At 48.5% G+C, this 24,025-nt stretch overlaps 1 protein-coding gene across 4 annotated transcripts in view; it reads left to right on the forward strand.

Annotated features, from left to right (window-relative positions):
- SEPTIN6 (septin 6) overlaps positions 1-22,846 on the forward strand; it is a 67,004-nt gene extending 44,158 nt beyond the window's left edge. Inside the window, exons 6-11 of one of the 4 annotated variants that reach the window (XM_072817317.1) lie at positions 4,473-4,569; positions 7,758-7,926; positions 11,231-11,363; positions 12,706-12,896; positions 15,108-15,152; positions 18,435-19,167. In XM_072817317.1, coding sequence (XP_072673418.1) covers positions 4,473-4,569; positions 7,758-7,926; positions 11,231-11,363; positions 12,706-12,896; positions 15,108-15,111 — 594 coding nt within the window. In that variant the 3' untranslated portion in view covers positions 15,112-15,152; positions 18,435-19,167. Of the gene's footprint in view, positions 1-4,472; positions 4,570-7,757; positions 7,927-11,230; positions 11,364-12,705; positions 12,897-15,107; positions 15,153-18,434; positions 19,168-19,878 lie in introns of those variants that run through there. The other 3 variants (XM_072817313.1, XM_072817314.1, XM_072817316.1) reach the window with 3 other exon arrangements.
- Positions 22,847-24,025: the final 1,179 nt, after the last annotated feature.

Here is a 24,025-nt window from a genome sequence, read left to right on the forward strand (position 1 = left end):
TTAATGATAAAAATTGCTATGTTGTTCAAATTGAATGTTGTTCTTTGAATGGCTCAAACCATGGCCAGGGGCCAGGGAGGGCATAGGCCCAGTTACTTGACTTGGCTCGGTCTATTGGCCATCTGTGAGGTCTTGGGTTTGGCTCCCCCAAAAGCATAGAAGCCCAGTGAGAGCACATGGATCACAGGGAGACCCACAGCCATAAGCTTGTCCCTTGTCCAAGGCAGCAGTGCCATTTCCAATGTTTGCATGTACTTTTGTGGGAATCACCCAAGGTCGACTTGAGAGAGGATTGAGCAGTGCTTTTGCTCAGTCGGCAGCAGGAGCCTGAAATGGGGATGGGCATAAGCAGCAGCATGCCTCGGAAATCGTGTCCTCACTGAGAGGAAGCCACTCCTGATCAGGTTATTCTCAGACAAGGAATAAACAGTCCCAACAGTCTCTGTTTCACCAGGGCGAGGAGAACAGTCCTCCAGCTTCCCAACTCTAAAGGATGTACTGGAACTGGAATAGAATAATTCGTGCCAATTGGATCATCAAACACTTTAAAATATATGGAGAGGAATCTTTTTTAAGGTATTATTTATTCATGAGAGACACAGAGAGAGAGAGGCAGAGACACAGGCAGAGGGAGAAGCAGGCTCCTTGAAGGGAGCCCGATGTGGGACTCGATCCTGGGTCTCCAGGATCACACCCTGGGCCTAAGGCGGCGCTAAATTGCTGGGCCCCCGGGGCTGCCCTATAGAGAAGAATTTAAGGTAGACACAATACTGGAAAGGTAGTGAATCTGAGAACAGGCTTCCAAGAGGAGGCTTGAGAGTATCTGTTGGAATTTTCGGAGACAGGACGTCTGACATCTGGAGGCACATCTGCCCGTGTTTCAGTCCCTGCAGCCAGCAGAGTCTCCTCCCTGGGCCCACACAAACAAAGTGTCACCCCTGGGAATGTGGTCGGTTGGATGGTTTACCGTCTCCTTGCTCTGCTCGACTCTCTCCTGGTGGTCAAAGCCACCAGTCTCTGAAGAGCAGCAGAAAGAGGGCCAAAGCCTGGCTCCGTGATTTCCCGCCCTGCATGGTTAGGTGACTTCCAGCAGATGCTGTTTAGCCAGGAGGCAGGCTGCAGGCTGCTGCGGGTGGCTAGGAGAGGCTGGCAGCAAAAGCATGGTGGCTTTACTGCTCCCTGGGAAGATTTGGGCACAGGACTTACGGACCTGGGCGAGTCGTTTCCCCCTAATCACAAGTGGGGTGTTTGAGAACCGCCCTGTATAGTTGTCATGAGAAGCCAGTGAGATCTGCCTGGGAGCACTCAGAAAAATTACCCTGGCATATGCTTCTCGAAACAGACATTGATGCCAGTTGCCAAGAGTGTGCTGGGGGAGGTCTCAGGAGCCCCGAAGCTGCTGTGGCGGGAGCTGTGCCTTAGTGTGGGGATTGACAGACAGATTGACAGCGCTATAAGGAAGAGAGGAAGCAAGTGACCCTGTCATCCTAACTAACAATGTCTTGCGGGGATAAATATAACAGGCTCAAGGGAATAAAAAACTGATGTGTGTGTGTGTTTTCTTTAATGCCTTTATTCTCAGATTTTTTTCCCTTCCTTTCCTCTTTAGCCCAGAGAAGTCCCCACCCACTTCACACACCCTCCTCTATCACTTTCAGCTGAGAGTCAGGGATGCTCCAGAAGGTTCTCTTTCTCACCTCCTCCCTCGGTCTAGCCCTCTGCCATGGTCGCCCTCTGGCTCTTTTGTGTTATGTGGCTGAAGCGTTGGGTCTTGGCAGGAGGGGCAGCATTTTCCCCCAGAAAGTGCTTGGGGGTGGATCTGAGCTTCCCAACATGTTGTGGGGCCCTGAGTGGGAATGGACGGTGCCTGGATGTCCCTCCGACAAAGCTCTGGCCCTTGGGCAGGGTTGTCAGGACTTCGGGGCCCCCCAACGCCCCATGTGTCGCACTCCCAATGACCCTCTTGTTCAGTCCCCCCCCCACCCCAGGACCAATGTAGCATTTGCTGTGTCCAGCCTGGCCCGTCTTCCATATATCCATAACCTCGTCCCTCCTTCTTTCCACATCCCCACTTCAGGCACAGCCAGGGGGAAGGCCTGGAGGGGTCTGCTGAGGTGATACTCAGAGCAGCTGAGAGGGGGTGATGGGAGAGCCACCTCTGCAGGATGGCCGAGCGCCTCGGGAACTTGCGGGTGTCCTGGAGCTGAGTTCCCGGTTAAGTCCTGTGGTTTTCCACTCTGAAGAATATTCTTGGAGGTGGGGGGGGGGGGCAGATGCTAAAGAGAATAAAGGGGAGGGAGTGGCTATGACATCAGCACACTGATTCAGCAAGCAAAAGACATTTGCTGTAGGTTTGTCAGAATTGAACTGCTTCTGATAACCTGGCTTTGAGCCGCAGGGGCACTCCAGGGTTTGAGAGTGCTCACATCATCTGCTGCTCAAACCCCCTAGGTGAGAGTGGCAGGCCACTTCAAAGTCCAGTGGTGGGCTTTGAAGCCAGTGAGTTCTGGGTCCCATCCCTACTCTGGCCCCTGCTATTGTGTGCCTGCTGGCAACTGGACCTCAGTTTCCTTGTCTATAAAATGGGGCTGATAATACCTAACTCCACAGTGCTGTTGGAAAGGGTCAACAAAATGATGCCATGCCATGTAGAGGACCTGACAGGTGGGACCTAGAGCTGCCTAAGCTGCTGCTGCTGCTCACACCAGTTCTATAGCTACCACAACTGTTGGTATGAATTTTTTGGATTTATTTATGAGAGACACAGAGAGGGTGGCAGAGACATAGGCAGAGGGAGAAGCAGGTTCCCTGTGGGGAGCCTGATGTGGGACTCGATCCCAGGACCCCGGGATCATGACCTGATCCGAAGGCAGACGCTCAACCACTGAGCCACCCAGGTGCCCCAACTATTGGTATAATTGCTACTACCTCCTCTGTGAAGCCTGCTGTGACTTCATGAAGTAAGCTGCTCCCTCTGATCCTCCAGCTCTCGAACTTCTGTCTATAGTCTAGACTTTACTGTATTATTATTATGGGCACGTCTTTCTCCCGTACCAGACTGTGTACTCCCCAGGAGCAGGCTCGCAGATTTTTTTCAACGTTGTACTATTGATACCTAGCACATAGTAGGGACTCAGTAAATACTTGTAGCATGGATGAGTAAGCAAACGAGTCCAAATATCTGTGCTTGAGACCTGTTTCTCCAAGCAAGCTCAGAAAGCTTGCTCCAGTGGACTTTCCCTTGTCTGTGTAAAGCCCTTTTGGGTGAGGCTTCACCCACTATTTATTTTTGTAAACAATATTGGTCAACAGTATTTATTCAGTGGTTCCTCTTAGCCAGTGATCATAGCACTTATAACTTGGCCAGCTCCCTGAGAGACTGGGCACCAGAGGCAGTTCCCAAGCTCCATGCTACCTGTTGGGGGCAGTTAGTTGCCTCTTCTTGGACCTACAAAGCCTTCATCAGCCAGGCCCAGCTCCTTATCACCCTGCAGGCACCACACTCATACTCCTGAGTTTGTACTGTGCCTTTATTTTCTTTTTTTTTAAGATTTTATTTATTTATTCATGAGAGACACAGAGAGGCAGACACATAGGCAGAGGGAGAAGCAGGATCCCTGTGGGGAGCCTGATGCAGGACTCGATCCCAGGACCCTGGGATCACGACCTGAGCCAAAGGCAGATGCTCAACCACTGAGCCATCCAGGTGCCTCTGTACTTTGCCTTTCTTTCCTCTCCTGTTTTTGGCCCTGCTACTGCCATTCAAGTAGTATTTATTAAGCACCTTCTGTGTGCAGGTATAAGACCCTACATTTGAGCCCTTGGTCATACTGTGTCTTATATGATTCTGGGTGTGCAATTCAGGTGCTCTGAACAAGATAAGCTCCTAGAGTGTCTTCTACTTCTTTTGTCTCCCTTAGGGCATTTAAAACAACTCAGCACAGTTATGAGCATGTGGGAAAATACTTGTGGACTTCTAGACTCAAGAGTTCAGTGTGAGCTCTTGCTTCAGGGAACCTTGAAAATGAGGAACATACAACTCAGTCCACAGTGTGATTGCAGTACATCCCGGCTCCTGCGGCTCTCACACCCCAGGGAGGGGGCAGCGATCCTTGCCCTCTCAGTCCCTGTTAGCCCCCCTCATCCCATTTAGCCACCTTCCAAAGGCTTTACCCCTCAGTACCTGTGTATTCTGAAAAGCATGCTCATCTGTGTATCTGCTCATTCTGCTTATTTTTCATCTTTGTCTGTTCTCTCTGCTCGGCCATGTCATTGAGAATTTCTGAACGGACTAGGCCTCTTAGCCCCACACAGCTCAGAGCTGAAAAAATGCCTCTTGGTGATAGTGATGGGGAGGGACACCACAGTGTGATGGGCCCAAGGCCCCGGAGCCTGGGCCATGGTCATATCAAGGGATGCTGGGCGCCTCCCTCCCGGAGCTCTGCTCTGAGCCAGTTTGCCTTCTGTTCCAGGCCCATCTGCCATTTGCTGTCATCGGTAGCACGGAGGAGCTGAAGATAGGCAACAAGATGATGAAGGCACGGCAGTATCCTTGGGGCACGGTGCAGGGTGAGTGAGTCTCTGGGAGATGGGGCCTGGGGAGCCCCTGCCATCTGCCTCGTTCTTTGTCTCCAGCCGTTATGTGACCAGTCCCTAATTTGTCCCCTGGTCTGTACTCCTTTGGCTTGGGCTTCTGGCAGCGATGGGCAAACTCTGGCCCCACACCTGGATTCTCTGCTGTGAGCAAGCTCTCTTTGTCCCTCATGGAGAAAGCATTCCTAAAACAAAAACACATGTAGGGGGAGCCAGGTAAGAAGGAATATGTGAGAAAGCATGTGTATTGGCCCAAGGGCACTAGGAGACGTACAAGAATATAGCAGATGATCAGCAAACAACCCAGATATCCACCAAAAATAGATCAGATGAATTGCAAAATGTTCATCTAATGGGATGTCAGACAGTGGCGAAAATGAATGGATTATAGTTACTGCTGCACGAATGAACCTCAGAAACATAATGTTGAACGCAATAAATCATAGAAGAATGCATGCCATGTGATTCCATCAATATGAATTCCCAAAGTAGACAAAATGGAACAAGATCTATATTTTGAGTAATTCGTACATAAGTGACGAAACTATAAAGAAAAAGGATAATAAGGCAGCCCGGGTGGCTCAGCAGTTTAGCGCCGCCTTTAGCCCAGGGCGTGATCCTGGAGTCCTGGGATCGAGTCCCACATAGGGCTCCCGCATGGAGCCTGCTTCTCCTTCTGCCTGTGTCTCTGCCTCTCTCTCTGTGTGTGTGTCTCTCATGAATAAATAAATAAAATCTTTAAAAAAAAAAAAGAGAGAGAAAGGAAGGATGATAAAGCCCAAATCAGGATAGTGGTTAAGTCTCTTTCAAGACCAGGTCAAGAGACACAAGGTGCTGGTACTATTTCACCTGCGTTATAGACACATTGTTATTAATTTCTTCTTTATTTCTGTATGTGTGTATATATATATATATTTGTATATATATACATATATATATGGTTATTATACAATTTCAAAACAGATGTATATACACTCAGGAAACTTCCTTTCATGGTGTGCCTGACCACGGCATAAGCTACCCGTGGGACTAGTCAGTTCTATGGATGAAGCAAGGCCTGGGACGCTGCCATTGGAGGAAGAGGTGTCTTCAAGTCTTCAGCTCTAGGCTGGGTCTCTGAGCACAGGGGCACCATGTGTGAGAGGCTGGCTGATTCACTGCACCCTCATCCCTGCCACTGAACAAACAACGGGAAGTGGGTGAGAAATTGTCCATCTTGCATACAAGGCTAGCATGCTTTAGGGCATGCCATAGACTCTCCAGTGATCGCTAGATTTTCCATAGGTAGGACAAGACTGGTTATCAGAGCTGTGCTAGGTTTTGGTCTTCTCTGCCATCTGAGGAACATTTGTGAATGGTTCCTGGACCCAGAGTCCTAACTGGGAGTGAGTTTGTGGTCTGAGAGACAGGAGCCTAAAGTAAAATGAGGAGAAACCAGCAGACATGGTTCCAGTGACTTCCTCTAATTTAGATCACGCACACCTAACCAACAAAGGGTTTTTGAAGGTTTTTCTGATAAGTTGGAGTTCACTGTTCTGTTCAAGTGACCTTGGAGTCACTCCTTTTTTTTAAATTTTTGTGTTTTTTGTTTGTTTGTTTTTTTGTTTGTTTTTGTTTTTGTTTTTGGAGTCATTCCTGACTGGCCACCAGGGATCACTATCTGGAGATGGAGGAAGAACTATTCCTGAGAAGTTGCCTGACTGATGGGATTTTTAATATTAGCTTATGTTCTATGGCAGCGAGGAGCTTTATCCCCAAGGAAATGGATCTTTAAGAAAAGCTTTTAAGGTTTTATTTATTTAAATAATCTCTACACCCAATGTGGGGCTCAAACCCACGACCCCAAGATCAAGGGTTGCAATGTTCTTCCGACTGAGCCAGCCAGGTACCCCAAGGCAATGGATTTTCAGCAGAAGGGTTATGTGAGCCCATCCAAGCTTTGGAAGGGTTACTCTGCCACAAGGCCCACCTGTCATCCTGGACCCCCTCCCTGCCCCCACACCCCTCTCCCTGGCCCTGGAAGACAGAACCTAGGGTGACTATGTCAGTTTATCATCTCAGGCAACCCCACCGCAGCCATGGCTGAGGCACATACCAGAACACTGCTCACAACCTTGTGTTCCAACTGGAAGTCCACTTTGTTATGATTTGGTCTATTTCTGTCCTTCTTGGCCACTGGCCCAAATGCAAATCTTTGCCATACTCTTTTGAGGAGGGAGGCTTGTTCATTCAGGCTAGAAAGTGAGGTCCACTTTGTCCTGGTCATCATTGCTGCTTTCAGGCCATTATCCATCCTCTAAAAAGCACCTCCTTTGAAGCTACTACCTACCATCCAGATGGGCCACACCTTGGTCCACACCCCTCCTTGTCTCACTGCCACCTATAGATGTCCTAGTTCTTCCCCTTTATTCTTTGGAGACCTGGCACCTGCTCAGAGCCTTTGCCTCTCCTTTAGATCGCCTGCATTTCAATCCTAACTGCAACTTGCTAGCTATGGAACCTTGCCTAACCTTGTTGAGACCTTGTGTGGGCTATTTGCTGATCTGCCTGATAAATTCTGATTCTTCCCTCAAGAGTCATCTTAAGGGTTGCCTCTGGTGAAGCCTTCTCTCTGCTGGTGCTTCTTGGGCTCCCCTCTTCTGAGCTTGCACTGCACCTTGGCCATATGCCTCCATTTTGGTAATTTTTGCATTGTATTATATTTGTCTGTTTGCATCTTTTCTTCCACTACACTGTAAGCTCCTTAGGGCAAGACTCCATGACTTCGTTTCTGAATTCCCGGTGAGTCACACAATAGCAGGAGCAGAGATGCTGCAAATATTTATTGGACAGATGGCTGAATGTGCATTTGCTATTAGCCTAAAAGTGGTGAAGAGCAAACGAACATTCCCCTGAGTGCCTGATTGGTGAATTTGGGTTGAGGTGCTACTGAATGTTTTCTTAGATATTTTTTATGGTCTTGCAGTTTTCCACTACTGTCAGCCCTGTAACTTTCCATGTGCGTTTTCAGTGGAAAAGTGAGTCAGGAGGCAAATTCACAGGCTCCATGTACACAGATGGAAAGGCAATGTGGCTGTGAGGCATCTGGCCTCTCCATTCATCCATTTCCGCTGCTTCTGGCCCTCCTTTCAGTATGCTTTCAATCCCCCTCCCCTGCTGTGCAGTCGAGAACGAGGCCCACTGCGACTTCGTGAAGCTGCGGGAGATGCTGATCCGGGTGAACATGGATGACCTCCGGGAGCAGACCCACAGCCGGCACTACGAGCTGTACCGGCGCTGCAAGCTGGAGGAGATGGGCTTCAAGGACACCGACCCCGACAGCAAACCCTTCAGGTACCCCTCTGGCCAGCCCAGCCCACCCAGTGGCTGGGGAAGGCTGGCTGGGGAGGAATCACCCAGGGAAGCGAGACACAGGTGCCGGGACCTACAGCAGCAGGGCTGTCACTTGCCCCTTCTACTTGTCCCCTCTGCAGTGGCAGAGTGGGCTTGGTGAGCGCAGGGAGGAGGCCCAGACGACCAGCAAGGCCCATGGGCTCCCTGCCACACAGACACACGCGCGCGCGCACACACACACACACACACACACGCACGGGCATCAGCCGCGGTCAGTTGTGCCAGAGGCTTTGTTCTGCAGCATGGCAGTCTGTGCCTGTCCTCTGCCCCGCCAGGTTTCCAGGCGGCTCCTTCCCCACCTTCCCCTTACCAAACCCAGTCTATGGGACCAGATGGGACCCGGTTACAGTTGTTGCACACGCACATCAGGGACCTTCAGGCTCTTCAGGTGCTGTCCTTAGTGCCGAAGTTCGGGTGCAAGTTTTGTTTTGACCACCAGATGTTAATCCTTGTTATACTTCTCAAATCCGAATCTGAGAAGCTTTCAGAGGAGAGGCATGTCTCCGAAAGCAGTTTATTAGGCCCACAGGAGCCGTCTGCCAAGTGTCCTCGTCTGATCTGTATGCGTGATGCAAGACATACGCCCCACATTTTAAATTACCTAGTGGTGTTCTTTGTTACAGCTCAGTGCCCCCTCAGGAAGTGCCAGGCCTCAGTTAGGACGGGAGGGGGGTGCTTCAGAGCACGAAGTTGGCCTCTTGGCCTCTGGGCAGAGCATGGCCAGTCCTGCAGGGATGCCTGGTTCCAGAAGGGTGGACTCGCTCCCCTTCAGGGGCAGGGGCTGCTGGAGCTGCTGGGATGGAGGAAATTGTGCTTATCTCTCTGGTGGGCACTCCCTCGGTTTGCTCTCTCCTTCCCCTCCCATAGCTTTAATCTGCATCTGTGGGGGAAGAGGTGTGCCTCTGCCGGTTCCTCTCTAGGCCCCTCCCCTCCTCCTGCTCCATTCTGAACGCCTGTTTACCTGAGTCTTCTTCCCTTATTGCATGCAAACATGCGCATCCTGAAGAAACAGCTCCCTTAGCTCCTCCTCCTCACCATTCCCTGCTCTTTCAAGAAGTTTAGCTCTGGTGAGAAAAAGAGTTGTTTGTATTTACTGGCTCCTGCCCCCCACCCCTGCGCCTCTGAAATGCCTCTCTCTGAGGTCAACAATCACATTGACTGGCCATGATGGGGCCTCTGAGTCCCATCTTTTCCGATTTCACCTGAACGTTAGATATTCCTCCCTACTGCCTCTTTGCTGAAATTCTCTCAGCCTTTGGCTTTTTAAGCACTGGCCTGGCTGGTTCAAGTCCTTCTCTCTCGCTACCCTCTGGGTCTCATTGGCAGACTCCTCTTCTTCAGCTTTTTCCTTTACATGTTGGTATGCGCCAGGGGTCTCTCCTCAGGCCCCTGCTCCTGTCACTCTGTGTTCTCTTGGCAGCAGCTTCTTTCTACTATCGGCCCTACTTCCCACCTAGAAAGAAATGACTCCCACGCAAAATCTTACTTTTGAACTCCAAGCCCATTGCTCCAACTGCCTACCAGATATTCTCGCTCAGACGTCCCACGGAGGACGTACCTCAAAAAGTCCAGCGGTCTAAGTTTCAGTTCATCTTCCTTTTTAAACGTGCCCCTTTTCCAGCATTCCCTGCTGCACTTCATGATTCCACCATCCACCTGGTTGCCCAAGCCAAAACACTCAAATCATTTGAAATTCCTTCCAAGTCCTAGGAGTTCCTTTTTTTAAAAAAGATTTTTTTTAAAAATTTATTTATGAGAGACACAGAGAAAGAGGCAGAGACATAGACAGAGACAGAAGCAGGCTTCCTGCCAGGAGCCCGATGTGGGACTCGATCCAAGGATTCCGGGATCACGCCCTGAGCCAAAGGCAGATGCTCAACCACAGAGCCACTCAGGCGTCCCCAAGTCCTAGGAGTCCTGCTTCCCTCACTGTTCTTAAGTTCCCCCAAATCCTTCATCTCTACCAGCCCTTAACATTCAGATCCCATCATTTCTTTTTATCCTGTTTCCTTCATGTGCCACCCACCGCCCCCTTGGCAACCACGGTTTGTTCTCTGTATTTAAGGGTCTGGGTTTGCCTCTTTTTTCTTTATTCGTTTGTTTTGTTTCTTAAGTTGCACTTATGAGTGAAATTACATGGCATTTGTCTTTCTCGGACTGACTTATTTCACCTAGCCTTACACCTCCTAGCTCCATCCATATCGGGCCATATGACAAGATCTCATTATTTTTTATGGCTTTCTTATGGAAGTGAGAGATCCAATCATTTATTTGGATTGTTGGGAAGTCTCTCCTTCATGCAACAGCCAGGGTGGTCTTTCTCATTTTCAAATTGTATGAAGTCAGTCCTCCTGCTTGAAACCCTGCCATGGATAAATGACCAGGCCTGTAATGTGGCATCCAACACCCAGTCTTTCCTGCGAGACTCAGGAACCCCACCTCCCTGTACTCCACAGCTTCTGTGATCGTCTCCGGCCATGTTGGACTCTGCCTGGCTCCCCAAGTACATCATCCTCTCTCCACGTGTGCCCTTCCACATCTGCCCTCTTTGGAGCATGATTCCTCCTCTTCTTCACTAGGCTGGCTCCTGTTGCTTTAAACCTGAGGCTGGGGGCAGGGAGACTTGGCTCAGGCATCTCCCAGGTAGACCGTGAGTTCCTTGATGGTGGGCACAGTGGCTGTTGGCTTGAGATGTTGAATGACTAGCATAGTATCACTGAGTCCTGTGCGTAGCACACAATGGAATCTCATCAAGTGTTTTTTTGAAATAGTTCATTAATGTGGTCAGTTTCAGAGCCAGAACCTGGGAGTCCAGTGCAGAGGAAGGACCCAGATTAAGATGAGAGACCCAGCTTCGGGTCCCTCCCTTGCCTGTAACTAGCTGTGTGGTCTTGAGCAAATCACCTTGCCTCTCTGGTCCTCTTTCCTCATCTGTATCACCAGGGCAGAGAAACAGGTGTTCTGAGTCACTTCCAGTTGTAAATATGTCAGTTCACCAGGGCTGCCCCGCCCCCACTTAAGCAGCCTTGTGACCCTGCTGTCACATGCCAGGCCAGCTGCCTACAGCTTTGTGGTTCTGTTTTTGCACCTGTCTCAGAATTGGGGAAAAGGAGGATGGTGGTGGTGGTGGGGAACCCAAGGAGGACCACTGGAGCCAGTTTTCATTGAATAAGAGCCATTCTAAAGGCAGGGGAAAATAAATAAATAAATAAAGGCAGGGGAATTAACCTGACCATATTTGCAGCTTACAGGAGACATATGAGGCCAAAAGGAATGAGTTCCTAGGGGAGCTCCAGAAAAAAGAAGAGGAGATGAGACAGATGTTCGTCCAGAGAGTCAAAGAGAAAGAAGCTGAACTTAAAGAGGCAGAGAAAGAGGTAAATATGACCCTGACTGTCCAACAGGCAGGAAGACGGGGCTGAGCTTGGGCAGAGCCCCGCAGCTTCCAGGCAGGAATGGGGCAAGGCATCTGCAGCCCTGCCTTGGCTGGTACCAAGGGAAGGCCGCAGCAAGATCTGTGTCTTCTTCATCCCTCATTCCCCAAGGCCAGGCGGTTACTTTATTCTCTAGAGCCACCCTCTCCCAAATGGTAGCCATGCTACTTATATTTAAATGAATTTAAATTAAATAAAATGTAAAACTCAGTCCCCCAGTCCCATTAGCCACATGCTAAGTTGTCCTGCAACTACTGTGTGTCCTATTGGACAGCACAGATATAGAACATTTTCATCACCGTAGAAAGTTCTGTTGGGCAATACTGCTCAAGAGTCAAGACCAGAGTCCGTGGCATGGATATCGGATTTTTTTTTTTCAGTTTCCCTTTCCAAAAGAAAATGCCACCCAGTACGTTTGGAGGAGAGGTGAGAGGATCTCAAAGATAAATGAATGAAAGGCCAATAGACAGAAACTAGGTTAGAGCAACTGACCACCACCGTACCCCAAGGGACTAGTAAAAAGCTGGTCTAGACAGCAGGCCTGTCATCCACCACCCCTTACTAAGTCCCAAATACCTGTAAGACCTGGAGACCTGACCTCCTACATGGTACGCTTTGAGTGCTACGGAATCCTAAATTCTCTCCAGAATCCTCAAAAGAAATACTCAGTATTTGTACTGTTCTCCTTTGGGTGTCTGGTTCTATTCAGGGCTAGCTGAGTCTCCCCTTGGTCAAAGCTGAGGTCTCTGCCCTCATTCCATTTTATAAAACTCTTTTATCTCCTTCCATGTCTGAGGACAAGTATTTCCTTTGACCAGCTTTGGCATTGCTGAGGTTTTCTCTGCAACCCATGGTGATCCTCCTTGACCAGAGGGGGTAAGGAAAGGCAGGGGCCCCACTCACATTGGGCGATCTCGCTATATAATCCTCTAAAGAATGGATTAACCTTGGGCAAATTCCTTAACTTCTCTGACCTCCTGTTTCCTCATAAAACACAGAGAATCACAGAATATTTCTTGATGCTAATTATTAATTACTATTCATTAATAATAGTTCTGTGACTACATTCAAGAGCAGAAATGTGGAGGTGAAGTGACAGGAGAAGGGACTTCCCCAGAACATGGTGCCTTGGTGCCATCGGGGCAGTCCCTGGCAGAAATGTCTCCTCAGGTCCCCCAGTCCTGCAGGATGGCAGCCCTGCCGGTCCCCACTTAACCCTGGGCTTGGCTCCTCAAGGAGCTGTTCCCAGGGGACACTGCTCAGACTCCCTGTGCTCCCCTGCCAGCTGCATGAGAAGTTTGACCGCCTGAAGAAACTACACCAGGACGAGAAGAAGAAGCTGGAGGATAAGAAGAAATCCCTGGACGATGAAGTGAACGCCTTCAAACAGAGAAAGACAGCAGCTGAGCTGCTCCAGTCCCAGGGCTCGCAGGCTGGAGGCTCACAGACTCTGAAAAGGGACAAAGAAAAGAAAAAGTAAGTGGTAGGCTGCTCTGGGCCTGTGACTCCTTCCTACTCCTGCTCATCCCCTCAGTGCAGGGCCTGGAGACTCCGGTGGAGGCCTCATGCTGAGGGGTAGTGGCCAGAGGTGACCTGTAGACTGACAAATGCATTTCGGTCCCTGTAACTGGTCTTTGTGTCCCCTGAGTTGGGGGAGGTGAGAATAGGGGAGGGTTGTAGTCCCCAGGGGCACAGCCCCTCTGCTTTGCTTTTGGGAAAGCCCTGTAAGCTCTAGGTAGGAGGAGAGGGAGGGATAGAAGACAGGCAAATGGAATGTGGAATGTGGGAGGGGAGCAAGCAAGGAGGAAACCATGAAATCTGTAGTGTTGTAAGAAAGAGGTGAATGAAAAGAGGGACCCTCCCCCCCAGAGGGTAGAGGAGAGAGGGCACCTCAAGCGGAAGCCTCTGGGCACCCTCTTCCTCCCCAAGAGGTTGGTGCTGATCTGGCTCACAGGCCGCCTTGTTTGTCCTGTGTTTGAGGGGTTCACCTCCCCATGCCTGAAGCCCCCCAGCCCCATTTTCTCACTTAGCTGCAGCCCAGTCCAGGTCTCCCACCCTATGCCATCCCTCTCTCTTGGCTGCTTCATTGCTCCTGGCCTGAGGTGCTGAGAGCTTACTGGGGAGCCCCCAGATGGTAGTAGACTCCACGTGCCCCATCCTTAAGCTGGGCAGTGATGGCACAGTCTGTCCCTCTATCTCCCCTGGTGTGTGGTAAGGCAGGAGAGCAGGGGCTCCTGCTTACATGTGGGTCCATAACCCTGAGCTGACTGCAGGCTTTGCTGGCTGGAGCTCCCCATCCATCGTCCCGGAACCAGAGGAGAGGAAAGGATTTCTGGTGGGACCTGGGCAGCGCCAGGAAACTATGCCGGGGTCCCTTATGCTGGAGTTGCTTGTGCTGCGAGACTTGGGGGGCCCTCACATGGAGTGTTGGGCCATGTCCTTACCCAAAGGGCCTGAGGATCCAAAAAGTGCCCGTGGTCGATACCTTTTGTTCTCAGCAACCTGTCCCTGGCTCAGCTGCTGGATATCTGCCAGAAGGAGGGAAACATCCTCCTTTCCTCTGGGCCTGGCTGATCACTTAGGAATGAGACAGTGACTTCTGTACAACAGTACGACAGTTAATATTTGAAGGCACTCGATTTTGCGATCCATTTATTCAAAAGTGTAATTTGAACACGTTCACCCACTAGTCCACAGATTTTTGTTACCGAGTCACCACACTCTGTGTCAGATTCACTCACTCATGACCTTGATTTGGTGTTACCTGATGGATAAAGTTTAACTAGTCAGAAAAAAAAGCCTCTTTGGACATACTGTATATTAACTGATTGGGCCTTGTGTGTTAGTTGCACCTGCAGGAAAGGGTTCCTATTTTTAAGATCAGAAAAACCTAAATTTGTCTCCTCGTTCTAACCTGTTGCCTTCTTGGCCTGTGGTATTTATTAACTCAATCCCTGGGGCAGCCTCACAGCCTGCTTGCAGGAATTAGGAGATTCCTTTGTTTGAACCCCACTGACACTAAACTATAAATATTCCCTACTTAGATGTTCAGTGGAAGTTCCTCCCAGACCAGGCTCTCTCTTAGTTGTCTCACATGAACTGATCTCCCCTCTCCCACTCCAGGCAGAAGACCCTACATAGGGAGACATGTCTCTCCAGTCTCCAGGAATATTTGGGATTGGTGACAGCACCTTTCCCAACTCTGAGATGGGTGAAGGCCTTGCTGGCATGTGGCACCTCATATTAGTGACCAGGTTCTGACAAAATAGACTGTCCTCTTCCTTCCTTCCAGATATATAAATGGCCCCAGGCCTGGGCTGCTTCTGTAATTCCATGAAAAGTTGGCTAACTTCTGGAAAACCTTTCTTTACATCTGTGCCACTCAGGGCCCATGGTGATGATGGCGGGGATAGGTTTTGAGGGCAGAAGTGGGGGTAGTGGGCACTGACTCTTAAAAGATGGTGGTTGGATCTAATGGAGTCACACATTCAGAACTTCCTTTGGCTGCCCTTAAAGAGATTAAGAGAGTACCGGTGTTTTAGGGGTCCCTACCAGCCCACCGTCCCTCTCTCCCACCCTCTCTTCCTCGTTTCCTTTGATCGCTAACCTTCGTTGTTTGCGTCAACTCATAATATTGGATTTCTCCTCAAGCTCACTCCATCTTCATCAGCTCTTACTGTTTTACAGTTAACTCTGCTGTTTGCTGCATGCTGCATGAGACCCTGGGTCCTGGTAAGCTTTATTAACTCTAAGTAGAACTGGCAGTGGCTTCTACAAAAGCCAAATCCCGCCCCCCACCCAACACAAATATCTAATCACGAAAAAAAGTGCTTCACTCTCCTAGCTCTTGTGACTGACAGTATTAAGAAATAGTTTGCTGTAGTCTCAAGTGTACATGTGGAATGTTTGCCTGCATGATGAAAAGTGGAGTGTTTTCAGACTTGCTGCTAGAACAGTTAAGTAGCATAGGTAGATCCTGTGATCAGTATCTCATGCCTTAATCATTGCTTTCAAAATTAACTAACGTGTAGCGATGAGGGAAATCACTGGGCTTGCAAGTCTGTCTTACAATGTCAGAGTGGCCTTGACCCCCAGGTTTGGGAATGTTCCAAGTCAATGGAAACTTGCTTCTCTATTTCCCTCTGGTGGCTATTTCTTATCCAAGGGGTTCAAATTCTCAAATTTCCTTTCGCTGTGTGCCTCCCCCAAAAACTATAATAAAAGTGGAAGCAGCTTGTAATAGTTTATAGGTTGATTATACCAATGATTAAGCACCTTCTATCTGTTCTTTTAGACTCAGTGAGTAGGGAGGGAACATAATTAGGAACATAATTAGGCTTATTGCTATTTTTTAAACCTTACCATAGAAACTTCTAAACAGGAACTAGAGAGAAGATGGTATAATGAAACCCCATGTGCCCACGACCCAGCCCCCAGACAACTGTCAACATATGGCCAATGCCATCTCATCTATTATCCCAAACCTGCTGGATTATTGTAAAGCAAAAGCTATATCTTTTCATCTGTAGATACTTTAGCAGGAATCTCTAAGAGATAATGACTCTTAAAAAAACATAACCACAAAACCACCATTAGCACACCTAAAAAATTAACAATTTGTTAACATAAAATTTCTAGCCAGTGCTCCGAATACCCTGGTTGTCTCATAAATGCCTTTTATGTTTGGTTTGTTTGGATCAGGGAATATAAAATACTGAGAAGACTTCTCCCCACTCACCAATGTAGTTTATGATTTAAATAGAGAGCCTGCTGTTTAGTCGCCAAACTGATTGCTGTAGCTATTGCTCTGGGGACTTCGGGCAGCTGGCAAAACATCCTACTTTCAAGCAAATCTCTAAGAGGAAGTCCACAGAGGCTTCTGAAACGTAAGGCCCCTGAAATTGGGCCAAAGGAAACAACCCTAAAAGAACAATGAAATGATATATCGTCTGGCTTGAAGGCAAGTGGTGGAGCCCCTGTTAGTTGATGGGAATTAAACTCCATTTGGGAAGACTTTGAATTTCTAGAGCATCAGTCTACTGCCGACTCTCATGCCTAGCAAAGTGTCTGGCACTCGTAGGAATTCAGTTCATTTGTTTGCCCATGTTCAGTAAGGACCACAAGAAAGATGTATCCTGGGAGGTTAGATTTCAGTTGATTCAGCTTGCAGTGCACATGGCTTGACACAATTTGGTTCAGGTTTCCAAATCCTTGTTAGTAGCCATTATGAAAATGAATTCTGGCAAAACTATAATTAAAGCCATGCTGTACAAGTGAGAGGCAATTGGCCAACAGTGGGAACAGCCAACCCCAACCCCAAGGAGGTTGGCTTTTCCTGGCAGGCTTTTCCCCAGCGGACCGCAAGAGCGGTTCCAAACCAAATAAGGGAGGGAGGCTCCAAGGGATCTGAAAGCCACAGAGGCAGCCTGTCCCCTCCCCAAAGCTCTCATTCCAGGCGCAGATCACAAAGGCCAGGCCTCATTAACTGGAGTGTGGGCTGAGGGGAGGCCTGCTGTTCCTCAGTGGGTTTTGAAATTGCTGGAGGCGCTAGGGGCCCGCACTCTGCAATTGTAAGAGAAATTCCCCTGGGATCCTACACAGTTGTGGCTACTATGCCTCAATGGTTATTGGCCCCTTGGCTCTTAGGGAGGTGTGCACAGTATGTGGACAGTATACATGTGCCAAAATAGGTCCACCTTCCGACACAGCCCAGAATATAGGCCATCACCGGGTTGTTTAAGTCTCTCTTCCCGGGGAAAGTAGACAAAGACTAAAATAAGAGGTGAGCATTCGTATGGCATTTTAATGCTTTTCAAAGGGTTTCCCCAGATGACATATAATTTTCACCTTACAACAGTCCTGTGAGGTAGAGCAGAAAGGAATCATCTTCAGTTTGCCAATGAGCGAATGAAGGAGTGGGGAATTTCAGAGACTTACCAGGGGTCACACAGCAAGTTAGTGGCAGAACTGGAACAAGAATGCAGAACTCCTAATTCCTAGCATAAATGGCTATTTACGAGAGAGAGAGAGAGAGGAGAAAAGAGGTGCGTGTGTGGAGAGCTGTATAGATGTATTCGGTCTGAGGAAGGTGACTCAATGTTCAAACATACTCCCATATGCATGTGCTTGTAACAGCCCCCCTAGACATCTAACAGCCTTGATTTAATGAGATAGATGTATTCTTTGGGCAATAAACAGAGGCTTAGAAACACAGGCAAGGAGTTCTCAACACTGCAGTGTGATGGAAAGAGTCTTGATCAAACAGCCAAGGGAAACAATCTCTGACCCTGTGACTCTTTCTTTGTGACCACGGAAAAGTCAGCTGGTATCTGTGTTCCCCGGTCTCCTCCTATGTTGAATGGAGATTGATGCTACTTGCTCTGTAAATGTCCCTGGCATGAAGTTTACATGAGAGAAAAGTCAAAGTGCTGTGTGAACACAGACCCATAATGGATTGCCATAGTTCAGGTTTTCAGGTAACTGTGGTCTGGACCCTATTGCAGACCCCTCAGCCATCCCTAGATACTTCTCAAGCAATCTTGCCCCTGGGAGGGGGGTACCAGTTAGCTAACTGGGGCTGCTCCAGAGTCTAACTGAGGAGAAACCTCCACCTCATCTGCTTTCCCTATAAGACAAGGCAATTCGTGGCTGAGAGCCTGGCCTTCTACCCAGTGGCCTGAGGCACCCCAGAGATTTGGTGACAGGACTCCTGTGTAGTGTCTGGGTGGGCGTTAGGACCTAGTAATTCAGAAGAGATAAAGTATTCTCGGGGCTGTTGATAATTATTTTGCTTAGCTCGTGCCACTCTACTGCCACTTAGAGGTGTGTGGGGGCGCACGCATGAAAGCATGTTCCCAGGAGCCAATGCGATGAGACCTTATTCTAACATAGCTGTATTCTAATTTATCCATTAGTCATCATGACAATTTTCTTCTAACCTTTTTGTTGCTGTTGTTGTTATTGTTGTACATTAATCCATCCATTCATTAACCCAAGTTCTCTTTTCATTTTCAGTTTGGGCTTCCTGTAGACGCCCTTTTCCTGCGCACCAGAGCTGGGCCTCACTTTCTCTAACTCCCCCTTAACACGTCTGAAGGGGCACACAGCCCATGCCCTCCCCTCTCTTCCTGCCAAAGTTTATAGAAGCCTTGGGGGTCTGAGGATGGTGTCTGGCCTCTGGTCAAGAAGCCAGCAGTCACATGGCTCAGAGATGGCTTGTGCATCCCAGTCCCCCTCCCGTTGCCCCACCCACCCCCCAACCTGCCAACCCCCCCCCACTCCACCAACCCCTTCCCCACCATCTTTGCCAGACCCTAACGTGTTCAAGGGTCCCATCTGCTAGTCTCCACCATCAGCTCCCCTGTTCCAATTCTGATCGGTGCTTGGTTCCCTGAAGTATCTGCCTCCACCAGGGCTGGGTAAGCGCTGATCATTCCCGTTACTGTCCAGGCCCTGGGCTTCCTTGAGCACCCCCAACCCCCAACGGGAGCCTGGCCCCTTCTGAGAGGGCTCCAAAAGGAGACACTCTGGTGCCTTTTGTTCTGGCCTCTCAGCCCAGTCTTTCCCAGTTTTGAGTTGCTCTAAGTAAGTGCACTAAAGTTGCGTTAGAAGTCCAGAACGAGTTTATTTACGCCAAGCCCTTTCCAGAAAGCATGACTGCTGAAGAAAATGGCATACATTTCTGCTCTCTATAATTCTGGGTACCCTACAAATGCAGAGGGAAGAATAAACCTGAATATTATTACCAGCCTAGTGTCTTCAATAATAGACTTCTGGAACTCTTCTGCAGTGCCTCACTATCCCTATAACCTCCCTTAGGGCTCTGCACCATCCCAGTCGGGCAGGGCCCAGGAGCAGGTTCATGTTGGAAGCTGCCAAACTGGGTGGTCAAAGAAGCAGTGTTAACCAGGGAAACATAAATTAGGGATTAATCTTCACACAGATGAAATTTAAAGCAATGATATTCCACGAGATCAAGAGAGAAATTAGAGATAGAAAAAAACAAAAAACCCCAGAGAAGCAGTGTTTTCAGTTTTTTGCTCTGCTGAGTCTTCCAGTCTGTTTATTTGGTGCATGTGATGAGTTTTGATCTGTATTTTGCATGCATTCCCCACCCTCCACCCCCCCCACCCCCTCATAGGAAGAGGTGAGACAATCCGCTGGGGAGGAAAGAAGACATGTTGCATCTCAGAAGGTTCCCTGACTTTATCTCCAGTCTAAGGATGTGATATTTTAAAAAAGATTCCAGCCCCAATTTTTATAATGGACCCATCTGCTGGTGGCTTTGCGAACCCCTTTGAAGTAGAGAACCCTCCACTGTCAGGGCCACGAGGTACGATGGCCTTTGGTATTTGGCCAGCAAGAAAGAGAGAGCGAGGGAGCGAGCAAGCGAGCGAGCTGAAGGTCACCTGGCAATGATGTGTGGCTAATGCTCCGTTTTTCTGCCCTTCCTTTGCAGTAATCCATGGCTGTGTACTGAATAGTATTCCCCGCTACAGCTGGACTGGACTCCATTTAGCCTTTTAAAGCCAAGGTTCTGATTTTAACTGACAGCTTTCCTTTGGGGTGCCAGGCAGCAGCCCCCACCCCTGTCCCTGCCGTGTACTTCCACTTGGAGTCCCACCTCTTCTGAGTTCTGCCTCCGAGTCCACTGGCACTGATCATGACTCTTCTCTCTCTCTTTTTTTTTTTTTTTGATCGCCTTTTATTTTTTTAATTTTCCAAAACACACAGTTAAACCTGGCTGTGCCAAATTTTCAGGGCTTTTTGAAGCATTGAGAATGGGGAGGGAGGGGTTTCCCTCTCTCTTCCATAATAGGTAATAAATAAAAGGAAGTGGTAAAGTAGAGCAAACAAAAAGCAAACGTACACACACCCTTTATATTTTCTTGTTGGCAGAGCAAGAGTGCAGTTTTGATGGGTATTGTGGGGTGAGTCACTGATTGGTTAGTGGCCAGAGGCAAGTTTGAAGTATACACTAGTTTCTTGAGAAAAATCCAAGTCTCACAGTGGAGCATTTTAGGAGACCCCATGCTTGGAGGTTCCAAACAAAACAAACAAAAACGTGAATACTCAGCCAGTAGCTCTGAGAGATGCTAAATTAGGGCTGACACGTCTCCTTGGGAAAGGCATCTTACTTGCTGCTTTGCTGTCTCTCCATCCAGTTTTACAGCTTTCCTAAGAATCCCAAACTTACAGGACCAGCTGATCTCCTTTTCCCTGGGTTATTATTTGCATCACAAATAATAGGGCCCTCATTTGCATTTGTTTACACATTGTTTACTTGAGGCCTGAAGAGCTCTGAAAACTTCATAAGTAGCAGACTGCCACCCGGCCTTTGGGAAAACTTCAGAAACCAAGCAGGAATTTCGTGTCAAGGGAGAAATTTTGGTCTGTCAGACGCAACCCAAAGGAAACAGACCTGGAGAAGTCGAGGGACTTGCAATATGTCCCAGTGCTGCTTGGTGGCAGAAGCCAGGCGAAATTCAGTGTCCCCTGACTCTGGATCCGTTTCACAAATGGATTCAACCTCTCCTATGTGGTGCTGGATACCAAGGTCCTTTGATGTTCAGAGAAAATGAATAGTTAGCATTGCAGGGCCTTTGAGGGTTTTTTCCCCCCATAGAAAAATATCTGAGGATGGAGTGGGTAGGAGCGGGCAAAGCAGAGGACTCCAGGCCAGCTCCTGAACTGAGCGTTTCTGCTGACGGCGCCTGTTGGCTGGTCAGTTTTCCTGGAAGTCTGGAATGGGGCCCAGGCCTGCGAATGTTCAACAGGTGCCCTACATGATCCTTGTAATCAAGGAAGTTTGGTAAACAAAAAAAGTCTAACTTGTGAGTAAACATAAGGCCTTTAGAAAGTTGATTAAAAGGATTAAAATAGTTATTTTCCTGGGTAGCTTTTCTCACTGTCGACAGAAACGGGGTTCCCCCCCCCCCATTCAGTGAAGAAGGTTTTTAATCAGTACAATTGTTATTTTTTTAAAATACCCTGAGTACTCTGTTAACTTGTGGTGAAACAAATCCAGTCATCAGAAATGGTCTGCGCTTTTAATTTTCCCAGACTGGAATGGAAAGGCTTTCCTGAAAAATCCCCATATGTGATCACATACACTCACACGCCATTTGTTTTAAGCTGAGAACTTTGCTTTTCCTTGCTGCGGTGCAGATCACTTTTGGTTTTGGTTTTAATCATCTGGCATTCACATGGGCTGTTTTCCATTAAAATAAGAAGCTTCAACCGGTGTGTGGTGTTCTTAAAACCTTCTCAGCAGAGTTCCAGGTGGTTATGGTCCATCGGTGACTCCATTTCTAACCTGTCTTCTTCAAGAGTATAATCTGTGCTACCTCACACTGCCCACTCCCCTTGCCTTGTCTTTCTTTGAATGTCCTTTTTCTTTGGCTAATTTCCTGTTTTCTTTCTCTTTCTCTCTCCCTCTCCAGCTTTTTTTAATCTTGTCTTCAGCAGCTGCACTAAGTCTAAAGGAGAAGACTGCCATTATATTGTCTCAAACCAGAAACTACCCAATCCCCTCCCCTCAAACTGCGCACATACTCACACCACACACTCAACAGGTGTTCATGTGGTCCTGTGTCCAGGCAAGAAGCTCTCTCCTGGCTTACATGGTATTTTCAATGAAAATGTCTTGTCCTGACCTAACCAAGGCAGGAAAAGAACCTTCCAAGCTGGAGAATGGACCAAATGTAACCTCAGAGAGAGAACTGCAGGACGACTCACCCAAGTGTAAGTGACTGGGGCAGGAGGACCTCAGCTGTGGGTGTGGAAGTGTTGTCCACGTTTTTCAATTTTCCTTTTTAAACACCGATTCTCCAGTTCAAAGGGTTGACAGTCTACAGCCACTATTAAACATTTCTGAGTATGGAAGAGAAAGTCAAGCGACAGTCCAGTCTTCAGCATTGACGGGCCTTCTGCAGACCACCCTGCCCCCAGCAAGGGGGAAAATGGATCCACTCACACTCAGGTGGGGAAGAGAAAGGCAGGAGGGGGTTTAAGCTTAGTAAGCGAAATTACTCCATTTAACCCTCCAGGGCCAGTTGGGGTTTTGAGAGAGGTTTCTGCACAACCTAGGATTGGCAAGGAGAGCTTTCATGTTGATCAATCTGAGTTGAATTCATTGGCTTAACTTGCATCAAAATCCGTGTGAGTGTGCTCATTACCGTACATCCCTACAACCATTGCCATTCCACTGTCCTGGCATCTCCTGAGAGAGCCTCTTTGCATGTTTTCCAGAATCTGTGTTTGTTTTTCCTTTCTTCTCTTTGTTCTTTTTGTTCAAAAGTGTGACGGGTCCCTGCCCCTCTGGGGCTTTCATTCGCCAGGAGAAACATCCCAAAACCAGCACTGTTTAGCTTGATACCTTTCTAATGTCCATGTCAATTTTCAATAAAATTCAAAGAAATGCTCAATGGTTGTGTGATCTGATCTTAAATCGTCAGGTGAAGTATTCCACCACGGTTTGCCCCAGGAGGAGTGGGTAGCTGCCTTCCACGTGGGTGACTGAAGAGGCTCAGGGAGGCAAGCCCATACACAAACTTCGTAGGTGGGCTACTTTGTGCCCCCCTCTCCATTTGGGCCTGCAATTCCCTTGGGCAGTGTGGGGGTGAGCAGGAAGTCCTACTTTTCCTTCATTAGCATGTATTTAACTGATGCATTGAGCTGATTATCATGTAGGATAAAGGGTGGAGGAAGTGGAGTTCCAGATCCTACCAAGCAAGATTCTGGTGAGTTTTAGTTCCTGAAGGAAAAGAACTCTGAACTGCATGTCATCTTTCATTCAATCTTGTGATGGGAGCCGCCCGGAAATTCATGAACCTGACTGTCCATTAAGACTTGAAAATATGGGATCCCTGGGTGGCTCAGCGGTTTAGCGCCTGCCTTTGTCCCAGGGCGCGATCCTGGAGTCCGGGATCGAGTCCCGCGTCGGGTTCCCTGCATGGAGCCTGCTTCTCCCTCCTCCCGTGTCTCTGCCTCTTTCTATGTCTATCATAAATAAATAAATAATTTTAAAAAAACTTGAAAATACTTGTATAGATAGCAAGTAGGACTGTATGTGTTGGGTCTACCAGTGAGGGAAGCCTCCTGGTGCCCCCAGCATTATTAAGGCGGGCAAGAGGGGAGAAGGGTTAGCTTTCTACAATTCTGGTTGCGATCAAGGTAGGGTTTTCTCCCCTCGGTTTCATTTCCCGATTGGCCCAATGCTGGAGACTGGAGACCTGAGACCCGAGACCCGGAGAGCCGTTCCTATCCTCTCCGAACCCGAGGAAACGACACTGACCTGCGTATGCGCAGCTCGCACACTAGAGGGCAGGAGAGAGCAGTGGCTTGTGACGTCACTGAGCGGTGGCAGGCACCGAGTGTGTGTGGAAAAACACCGGCTCTGGAGCCAGACACCCTTGCTGTCGGTGTGTGCTCGGGGGCAAGTTGGGTTAAAAACTTCTCTATAAAAGGAAAATAGAAGTAATGCTCTTGCAGGGTGATTGTGAAAGCTACATGAGCTAATGTAAATTAACAACCTGGTTGTTCAATAAACCATATCCCTTATTAAGGATAGAGTTTTCCCTTTACTTGAAGTACCTTAGGCTCCT

The sequence above is a fragment of the Canis lupus genome, chromosome X (assembly GCF_048164855.1).
Source record: "Canis lupus baileyi chromosome X, mCanLup2.hap1, whole genome shotgun sequence".
Taxonomy (NCBI): Eukaryota; Metazoa; Chordata; class Mammalia; order Carnivora; family Canidae; genus Canis; species Canis lupus.